The 11,025-nt window shown below is 44.3% G+C and overlaps 1 protein-coding gene and 3 non-coding genes across 4 annotated transcripts in view; 2 read left to right on the forward strand and 2 right to left on the reverse strand.

Moving 5' to 3' along the window:
- LOC100747736 (aryl hydrocarbon receptor protein 1) overlaps positions 1–11,025 on the forward strand; it is a 160,195-nt gene that overhangs the window by 147,556 nt on the left and 1,614 nt on the right. The window contains exons 5-9 of the mRNA XM_033322834.1: positions 7,268–7,477; positions 9,025–9,319; positions 9,442–9,583; positions 9,658–10,125; positions 10,206–11,024. Of these exons, the coding sequence (XP_033178725.1) occupies positions 7,268–7,477; positions 9,025–9,319; positions 9,442–9,583; positions 9,658–10,125; positions 10,206–11,024 (1,934 nt within the window). The remainder of the gene's footprint in view (positions 1–7,267; positions 7,478–9,024; positions 9,320–9,441; positions 9,584–9,657; positions 10,126–10,205; position 11,025) is intronic.
- TRNAM-CAU lies at positions 6,175–6,246 on the reverse strand. The gene has a single exon. It is a non-coding gene; the product is annotated as a tRNA-Met (tRNA).
- Positions 6,697–6,768, forward strand: TRNAM-CAU. Its single transcript has one exon. It is a non-coding gene; the product is annotated as a tRNA-Met (tRNA).
- On the reverse strand, positions 6,980–7,051 carry TRNAM-CAU. The gene has a single exon. It is a non-coding gene; the product is annotated as a tRNA-Met (tRNA).

Below are 11,025 nucleotides of genomic sequence, written 5' to 3' on the forward strand. Positions count from 1 at the left end.
CCGCCTCCTTCCACTTTGTTTCGAGCCACTTTGTTAGGGAGATATAACACAAAGGAGAATCGAGGGGGTGGAAGGGCGCGTCATAACTCTGCGGGCGTAATTGAGAGCTCAACATTCGGTATACGCGGCGTTCGAGGTCGCATTATCGCGTACACCGAAGCTGTGCTGGCGCAAAAATGCGCGCATGTTCTCGTGCTGCGACCCAGCAAGAAGATTTCATACGCGCGCGCGCGCGCGAGCGCTGTGCAAGAAAAAGACGGCGTGGGGGAACGAAGAAGAAGGCGGACGACTCGGGCGGCATTCGATAATTAATGCGGCCCGCGGATTAATTATTATTAGCCGGCTGATTTGTTTCAATTTGTAGAGGGTCCTTTGATCGCGCCGAATCGTGTTTCCGTCGATTTCACCCGGCGTCCTGGCTGATTTATCTCAGCGGTTCGCGTCCCACGGGATTTACGCGAACGCGATTCGTTTGGTGTCGTTCTCGTCCTCGTAGAGGATGGTTGATGGCTACGTGTTTCGCAGGTGGACCAAATTCCCCTGCAACTTTTAATTTTCCACCTGACTTTTGCGTCCACGTGTCATAATTTGATGCCTCGCCGTGGAAATCTTTTCCTTTTCCTTTTTCCTTTTTCTTTTCCTTTTTTTGTCTTTCTTTCTGTCGCTTGTAGAAGAAATTCTGGTACTCGAAATTGTGGTAGCTTGAGATTAAATGATTTTAACATAACTTGTACGTATACGTATTATTTATTCTGTGTCGTATGTACATTTTATGAAGAGACAGACGGAAAACAAAGTGTGTATTGTTCGCGAAGACGGTACTCTTCGTGAAAATATCGTCTGCGAGTAGTTTGATAGATTAGTTTGTAATTCCTATCTTGCAGACTAAGAACATTCATGTAGATCCTCGACAACTGGTAGAACAACGGCATGTTGACCGAAGACATTGGTAGAAACTGAATGAGAAAGACGACTGAACGAAACAATGCGTACGGGTTGTATCAAAAACAAATACGTTTGCCAAAGTACGATACAATATCTGAAATGTTTAACACTTTCTGAAAATTACTATAATAATGTGCTTGAATATACTTGGAATAGCCGCGTGAATCTTCCTCAAAGCGTTCACGATGTTGAAAAATATTGTCGAGTGACGAATTTTATGAAATCGAATCTGATGTTCGTGAGGGCATCGCTCTTGTCATCGTCGTTTGCACGTCCGAGAAGAGGGAGACGACTGTGAAACAGGACGAGCAGACAGGACACAGAGACGACGGTGAAAAATAAAAGAAAAGGAGAAAATAGAGCAAAGTGAGGCGAGGCCTTTCGCATTCTTCGCAGGAATGTAAATCAAGCCTGCCAAGGGAGCGGGACCGCTTCGATGCCGGCGGGGGTGCGCTAGCGTCTCCACTAAATAATTACAAGCTCTTAATTAACGACGAGGGTCGATCGTAAAGCCATCCACGAGTCGGCCGCTCCGTCCCGCGGATGCATGTTTCGAGATTATTTAAACGAGCAATGGTAACAAACGTTACCGGACCTTACCGGCAAAACCGCCCGTCGCTGCTAACTGGCCGCGCCACAGACGAGAAGAAGACCACGAGAGAAGGTAGAAGGAGAAGAGATCCATGGGGAAAAATAAATGTGAGCGTAGCCGGGGCCTCGTGCGGAAAATAAAAGAGGGCGGGGTCAACGTATTTTGCGGGAGGCTCGTTCCTCGAACCCGAACACCGACACCTCCGCTTCCAACTTTTTTCGTTCTTTGACCTTGCGTCTCGCGTCCGTTAGACATTTTTGCAAGACTAACCGAAGTTGCGATAATCGGAGTTGATGTGACAATTTGTCGTGTTTCTATCGATGCGTTTTTGGTAATGCGTTGCAGTAGCAGGAACCGCGCTCGTTTTTCTCTTCCAGGTGTTGATAGGGCTAGACAAAAGGGACTCGTTTGATTGGACTTAGTGACGTTTCTATCGGATATCGTTGGACGATGTTAGCAAGCGTGTAATAATAGCGATGAAAATTTTCGTTGATGTGGATATTAATGAGCGAAAGCGATGAACGTAGACCAGCTTCTCGTACATTAACTTGCGTACTTTTACGTCTGTACTTGGCGATAAACTAGTAACCGCTCGTGTAATTCGAAATATACATACTGCTGTTTACGTCATCATATAATACGTGGCCGTGTAACGAGAACAAATTTTCGATAATATGAACGATTTGCACGCATGATGTAACGGCGTAGTGTACGAGCCTTTTGGTAGTCGCATCGATCGACTCCATAAATTAGAAAGCAGAAAGAAACGAACATGTTGCGAACACCGTTTCTTAAATTCATCGTGAAATTTGCCATCTTCCTACAACAAATTGCAAGTAAAGAGTTGGACGTTAATCGTAAACGCTTAAAGCAACGAAATTGAGAAATTGACAGAAAGCGGAGCGAATCAGTTTTGACTTTGAGAGGCTCGCATATCGATCTGTAACGGCAACTAGCACGGTAAAATATATTAAATTCGCAGGATAATAATCGACAGGTTTGCGAAGTTTCGTGTTACTCGAACTTATGTAAATTGTTCGATTTCAGGCAACTTGACTAATCCGAACGAAGCCTGTAGAGCGCTCGGAACGCAATAATGGAAAGTCGAGGGTAACGACGTAACGAGCAAGATCTCGAAGGCGGCGTGGTGGCAGGACGCGGCTATCGGGCGTCGATATAATTCCATAAATCACGCGTCGCCGGAATAAATCACGTATTAATGAAAATTACACGTACGCCCGTGGCCGGGGCTTGATATACGCGGGCCTGGGACCGCGGACGGGAATAAAATTGGCCGAGCCATGTTGGCGGGGCGGAATAAAGGGCAACGCGGAGCAATTACACGTCGAGCGTGTCCCAATGAAGTATGGCCGTTGCCTGGCTCCTCGATTACCACGGAAATCCTGTGTAGGAAGGGTTTAATTAAAATTAGAGCAAACGGAACGCTCAGCAGGGTTGCGGACTAGGGAAAGCCACAAGGCAGATCCACCGAGATCCCTGAATTCATCCAGGACCCTGTGGCGAACCGACCGGACCCTTCCACGGGACACTCGCCTCCCTTTCCAACGAGAAACGTACACGCTCGCGACTTCGCGCTGCGTTCCTTCTATATTTATTGAGAGATCGAGTTTTATGGCCGACCATGCACCGGACGCCCGACGGAGCTCGCCGATACTCCTGTGTCTTTATGTTTCCTTCGTTTCTTCGTATTTTGTGCTTCGCCTTTTGCACCGGTATCGACATACTTTTCCGAGAAAATAGAAGGTTGGAGTTTGCAGCGGAGAATTTCTATCGAAGAAGATGTGGTTGTGGGTTTTTACCGAACTCGAGCTCACGGTGCCAATTTTGTACAAGACTATAGAATACTATGTTCGCGGATATTTTACAAAATCGCACTTATTTAATTTCGAGGCTTCATAGCGATCCAGAGGATACTGTATAATTGGTAGAAATTGAAAGTGTACGGTTATAGTATGCATTTGTGTTTCTTGGAGATTCTGTATTGGAAATACCATACGGTATGAATTCTTATCGAATTACATGGTATAGTATAGTACAGTATAGTATCGAAGTTCCTCAAAACATATTTCTTCTACATTTTTATCGTTTGATAAAATATTCTTGATTTCATAACTTGTACAGTGATGAGACAAATATCAAGCGGTGGGTAAGATATCGTATCACGAACTGGAAGAAAAATTATCTAGTTCGAATTGGAAGAAACCTTCAAGTTAGAAGAAAATACTTTTAAAATCTGAAAAACTTTTAGAATCTTCAGAATCTGAAAAACTATTCTTCTTTGTCCGTTCTAAATATCCGCTTGGTGGGATAGCAAATTTTTCAGCAATGTAAATTCTACCCTCGAAGAAGCTGAAATCGATAACAACGGTGTTGTACCAAACGTTTCTTGCGACTTTCGCTGGAACAACTTAATAGAAGACTGGCATTTTCTTAAAAAAATACGTCTTTCGGTTGAATAGACGGGCATCCTATTATCGTCCACGAGTAATATCGTAACACAAGGATGGTGTGAGTAACATGGAAGTCGTGAGATCCGTGCACCGGCGACACGAACGTTACGAGAAGGTGCAGCTACGTGCAGCTACGCTGTTCCGCCTATCGGAAATGCAACGTAGTACCTCGAAAGCTCCCGTTCTCTTCTATCGCGTGATTTATTATATTATTCCCGGTTAACCGAGCCCTCGAACAACTATGACCAGCTAATGGCCTATCGCGACAATTCGACCAGCGCGCTTCCTTCGAGGTTAACGCCAGCCATCGTCGAAATTATGCGATCAGCTTTCGTACCTTCTCTCTAACTTCTTTATTCTCTGAACCGACGATAAATGTGATTTAGACGTCGTGCAATGGAGAAGATAGACAAGGCGCGTGAATCCTTCCTGATAATTGTAATTTTAGTGGCAGAATATACGAATGGCGTTTAATTCTTCAGAAATTAAACGATTGATCTGTGTAGCTCAATTACTGCACCGTGAATTCAACTTCGGTAGAATATTATTTTCCGTGGAAGAGTCTCCTCTTTACTTGTTTTATCTGTTTCTTCGCTGAAAAAACGGGAGATAAGACCTTCACGCAGAATGTTTGACGCTCGTAACTGCCAAAAATCTTTATTCTGTCCATTAGCAATTAAAATTCGATCTCCGAACTTCCATAGTGGTCCATCTAAAAATATACCTTCCCTCCCGTCGAAGAAACTTGAAACGACGTTGAATCCTTTCTCATGGAATATTTACAAATCCCAACAGCAATCAAAAATCTTTATTTTTTATTATTCATTATCTACTCTAATAGAAACTCGATCTCCGCTTACAAAAGTAACATATGAAAGTTACACTCAACCTGCCATCGCCCGTCCGCTTAAAAATGTAAGCACCATCGCCGCTATGCCTTCTCGTTGCATAGATAACACTTATCCGCCGAAGGGAGCCCATAGCCTCGGCCTCTTCATATAGAAACACCGCTAAGCGCCAGCGCCTTCCTATTTCTACGAGAGGAGCTTACACGTTCGTTGAGTCTGTAGCAAGGCGAGCCCGCGTCCGTATCATTTCCACCTGGTGATTTATTACGTTATTCCAGGCGTTGAAGGCCGGACAACCGTGGCCACGTATGGTGTAGCAAAGCCGAGGCCCTGTTAATTCGATCTATTTTCTAAGCTTGGCTCGAAAGGCTTACGGTGCGTGGTGTCGGATCCGATTATATCCGATCGGCGCTCATACGCGCGCGAAACAGAGAGAAAGAGAGAGGAAGGGGGAGGGGGGAAGAGTTATTCTCGTTCTGGTCGTTTTTCTTGAACGAAGGAACGAGGAAACTATGGGTTTCTCGTGCGCCAACGGGGCTCATCGTCCGTCGCTGCCTAGCCCGGATTAATTATGCGCGATAAAGTGCGTCGGACACGTGTAGTTACATGTGCCGTACGTGCGCCTATGTCGCCGTCGCGACGTCACGACCGATCAGATATTTCCTGAAATAATGCCGCTGCCTCTGCCCGTCCCTTTTCTCCACCCTGGCCGCGTCGACCGTCTGATCGTTCGGGGCAGTTTTAACTGTCTACCGCATTGCATTCGGGGGTTGTTGGAGAAATTATTGTGTACCAGGTTCTTCGACATTCCGTTCAATGTTTCCTATTTACCTAGATTAAGCCACTGGATGGGTTTCTGAGTCGAAGATAATAGTTCCAGAAAGAGTTTCGTTGAGTGTTTGTAAATGAGTTTCTTTTTTCTTAATTTTCTACTAAAATAATTGTATTTAGCATAAAATATCCAAGTATAGGGATACGTCTGAACGAAGAATAAACTATTGAACGATTTATTAAACGTTCGTAGAAGATCTATTGAAAGCTGTGTAGTTTCTGTTTCTGATAATTTCCAATGTTATTTTAAGAAAATAAAATGACGTAAGAGATATAATTAATGATGCAATACACTGAATAAGTATCTATAAGATCGCAGTCAAAATATAAGTCTATACTAAATATAAATATAAGTCTATATAACAGACATGTTTTTGTGATAAAAGAAAATTATAGAAAGTTTATTTAGCAAAGAAATTGAACAACGTATGTCTACTATGAGTGTACAAGAAAAAATTAAAAAAAAAAAAGACACTTTCATCTTTCTTAGCAGAGCGTGGTTTCGATCCACGGACCTCTGGGTTATGGGCCCAGCACGCTTCCACTGCGCCACTCTGCTGCTGTGTCAGACACGTCCCTAAAGCTGGTTTTATCGTGTTTACAGGGGGTGAAAGTAAAATAAATCAATAACTTCGAGTTATAAAAATTGATATCGTACTATGAAGTTCTTAATGATAAAAAGGCATAAAAGCGTACAAGACAGGAAGCTTTTTTAAACGTTACATTCACGTAACATTCGTTACGAAACTTTTTTATTGGAAAACATAAAACAAACTATGTATTGCAATATTTTTTTATATAACAAATAATAGCGCATTCTATCAGGAAATATCATCCTTCTACGTATTTGAAAATGTGAATGGCCAAATTTAGAGCCTGGCGAAACGAAATATACTTACATTGTAAATTTTCAAACATAGAATTATAAAGCTACATAACTATATTTATGAAAATTAAATTGTTTAACATCCAATCTCGTGAAAAATTATTAACAAACAACCCTCAACGAAGCAGAGTGGCGCAGTGGAAGCGTGCTGGGCCCATAACCCAGAGGTCCGTGGATCGAAACCACGCTCTGCTATGGGTTGATGATTCTTCTTCAATCTTTTTTTTTTTTTGCTCGACCATTCTCCTGTGACCTGCACACTTCTACGGCCTACTCTTACCATTAAAATTTAGTTAACACGCCTAGAATTAAAAGAAAAATTATAAAGAAACTTTGGATAAACTGGCTACAAGCAACTTCTAGTAAAAAGATTGAAAAAAAAAGTTTTCGAGGGAAATCAACCCCTTAGCAGAGCGTGGTTTCGATCCACGGACCTCTGGGTTATGGGCCCAGCACGCTTCCACTGCGCCACTCTGCTTCGATGTTAAGGTTTCTACGAAATTTCAGCGTGTTGCAAATTTCTATTTTTACTCATTTAATTACTTTCTCTAACGTTGATCCATCGTTTTGTATATCCTACGTTACGACGAATAATTCTACATACGCGTTTCTATGATCGACTTTAAAAATTTGTCATTTAGGCGATGTCCGAGGGAAACTCATTCGTTAACTACCCATTTTTTATTTGTTTCAGTCCGACATTGTCCATCAAAGCGTTTACGAGCTGGTCCACAGTGAAGATCGAGAGGAACTCCAAAGGCAGCTCATGTGGAATTCTTTTCTACCCGCCGAAAGTGCGAGTCTCCCCTTGCACGACGCCCTTTCACCCCAACACAGTCATCTTCTCGAGCGCAGCTTCACCGTCCGCTTCCGGTGTCTCCTGGACAACACTTCCGGCTTTTTGGTGAGTTTACGGCTGTGTGAATTCGAACGTTACTTCTCACAGAATCTATAAAACGCGTTTTCCCTACTTGAAGGTAACGTTGAGATTGCTTCAGATTCAAATTGAAATCATTTAGTGGTCATCGTCGTTCAAATAATGTCAAACTCAAAATCGTCTGTAGCTTGTTTCAAGGCTGTGTCAAGGTTACTCGAAGACCTTGTTCTCTCCATTCGCATATAATTATCACTTAAATATCATACGAAGCAAATTTAGACCTAAAAGAAGAAGCGATTGTGATCTTAAAACCCCTCGTCACTGCCAATATTGTTTGGATATTCGCATAACCCAGGAGTACACGTTTCTACCAGCAGTCGAATCGATAGCGAGTCTTTAGCTGTGCGTATCTCGCATGCTTGGTCACAGTTCCATGTTCGTTTAGTGAATGTGCAACGTAATTCTGGTTCATTCATGGAAACCTCCGTGCACAGAGTCACGCGAACAAGGATGATCCGTTGACCCATGAGGAGGAACAGTTTCCGTACTGGTATCTTGTTACCGGTATCCCGGTAAAAATCGTTCTCGTTTCAACCCGTTTCTGATAGAAGAGAATAGGTTCGAACGAGCGTTACACGATAGGCTGTGTCGCGTGGTATCGATCCGATTTTTACATCAAATTTTCATAATTGCCAGCGCGAGCTGCCCTGCAACTCACGATAATAAAGTTAATTGCGGAGGAGGGAGTCAGTCTCTCCCTTGAACCATAATTACCGTGTGTTTTCCTCCGGCATCTGGTGGCTGGAATTGCGGCGATCTTTGTCTCCAAGAAGTTGCCCTAGGCTCGTCACATTTTCACATTTTCGTTGTTATTTTCAACGAGCTTGTTATTTTCGTTGCAATTTTTAACTGCCCCTCCGTTCGCATTCACGTTCGTCCATTATCAGTTTGTGTATCTCACGTCTTAAACCATTAAAGATTATCGTATTATAGGCATTTCAGTTTTGTGGATTTCGCAAGATCGTAAAATTGAGAATAAAAAATAAAATAAAAAGAATATTAGACGAATCCAGTCTTCGATTGGTTAACACGAATAGTTTAGTCAATTGAACTGGCGAGAATAATCTCACCTGAATTTTGATAAAAACGCAGAACGTTTATCGTACCGCAAAGAAGAACGTCGATTAGGACACTTCCTTTTCGTCGTAAACCTTTTATGATTACAGTTTCATTTTCATAAACGTTAAAGCGGTGATCTTTTTGCATGACTGTCCTATGACCTGGTCGGATTACGAGCTCCTCCTTTTCGTTCTTCTTTATAGCTTTGGGACCCCCTACTTGTCCCGCGTTACACCTCTGTATTTGCTAGCTGTCTGGCGTAAGGTAATTAGTGTTTTGTCGTGCTGCGGCTCGCCAAAGGGTAAACTCGATTTTGTCCACGCTTTGATTTACGTTCCTCTTCATGGACGATGGATAACTACCTTTTTTAGTGGACTACTCCGCGAAATCTGCGAGAAAATCATGCCTTTTCTTTCGTTTCGTTTTCTCGTCAGTTGAGTCTGTTCTTTTTCCAGCGTTTGGACATCAGGGGACGAGTGAAGATACTTCATGGTCAAAACAGGAAAACGGAAGAGCCGCCGCTGGCTTTGTTTGCTCTGTGCACGCCGTTCGGCCCACCATCGTTGCTCGAAGTTCCGCAAAAGGACGTGATGTTTAAAAGCAAGCACAAGCTCGACCTTGCGCTGGTTTCTATGGACCAACGAGGAAAAATGTTGTTGGGATATTCGGACGCGGAACTCGCGAACCTTGGTGGCTATGATCTAGTCCATTACGATGATTTGGCGTATGTTGCGAGCGCTCATCAAGAACGTAAGCATCGTTCCGTATTACATATTAATATCTCGATATTATTTCGAGAGATTATATTAAGTTCGATAAATAACACGTAATATTATAGATTCAACTATGTGTTCTATGATGATAATTTTTAGTATTGAAAACCGGAGCATCGGGCATGATAGCGTACAGATTCCAGAAGAAGGATGGCGGGTGGCAGTGGCTGCAGACTAGTTCCAGGCTAGTCTACAAGAACTCGAAGCCCGACTTTGTCATCAGCACGCATCGGCCACTCATGTAAGTTTCGATTCGAAAACTCGATCAAACATTTTCAATTTTATTAAAATTCTTCTATCTTTGTAATTTTTCAGGGAGGAGGAGGGCCGGGATCTTCTCGGTAAACGAACAATGGACTTCAAAGTGAGCTATCTGGACGCCGGCCTAACCAACAGCTACTTCTCGGACAGCGACAGCCTCACAGGTTCCGTGATGACGCCGACACTTCCCAGCCAACCGACGTCACAGAGAGTGAACAGGCGGTACAAGACCCAGCTGAGAGACTTCCTGTCCACCTGTCGAAACAAACGTACCAAACTGACCGCTCAATCGTCCGTTTCTCCACCCGCCACACCCACTGTCGCATCCGTGGATTACCTCGCGGCTGATACCAGCGCTGCAGCTGCAGTTGCTGCAGCGTACAGCAACCTGAACACGATGTACCCGACTGCTTACGCACCTACTGCGGTCGCAGCAAGCACGGATCCCTCGTTGACCACGTATATTGGTCACACTGGCAACTATCATCAAACTTTGTACCCAGCTACTGCGTTGGACAATAGGTGAGATTTCTCGAACATTTACATATCAAATCGAGAAGTTCGTAGGGCAGAGAATAAACGATATTCGTCAACAAATCCAGGTACCTTACCGCAGCGACGGAAAACCTATTCCAATACAGGCCTTTGGGCTCCTATTATCCAGAGTACCATACCAGCACAGCGTACAACGGTTTCATCGACGTCTCGCTACCTACTTACGAGACGCATCAACTAACGAGTAAAGCGGAAGAAAAGCTCTACTGTCAACAACTGGGCGAATCTCCTAAGTACAGCTACGTAGAAACCAGACATCCTAGCAGCGTCAGCGGGTCCCCGTATGCAGCCAGTCCTGTTGCGAGTGCATCGACGATGCATACTGCAACGGCAGACATTAACATCGTCCGTGCTGGTAGCAGGCACTCCCTGGAAGGCGGAGCTTCCTCTAGCAATTCCGCTGGAAGTTCCCCGGTAACCGGACCTACGAACGGCGTGCTCACTCCGAAAATAGAGGACGTGAAACCGGAAGTTTACGGAAATGAGGCGCCACGACAAACTGTTCTCATGTGGGGAGCGCCCCCTGCGCGTACTCCACCGAGAAACAACGGCAGCTACAGTCCACCCACGCCACATTCCACCCATTCCTCTACACATTCCACTAACGCTAACGCTGGAGATCCGCTCAAGTCTCTGGCGGAAATGAATTCCATGAACGGCGAGTGCAAATGGCGACAGACGTCGCCAAGCGAGCAACAGACTACCGCGCCCAGTTCACCGAGGACCAAGACGCAACCACAGCAACAGCATCAACACCATCAACAGCAACAACAGCCCCAACAGCAACAGCAGCAGCAACAACAACAGCAACAACAGCATCAGCAGTACCCAGTGACCACGTCTCAGTATCAAGCAGCAGCGGCAGCC

The sequence above is a fragment of the Bombus impatiens genome, unplaced genomic scaffold (genome assembly GCF_000188095.3).
Source record: "Bombus impatiens unplaced genomic scaffold, BIMP_2.2 scf_0672, whole genome shotgun sequence".
NCBI classification, from domain to species: Eukaryota; Metazoa; Arthropoda; class Insecta; order Hymenoptera; family Apidae; genus Bombus; species Bombus impatiens.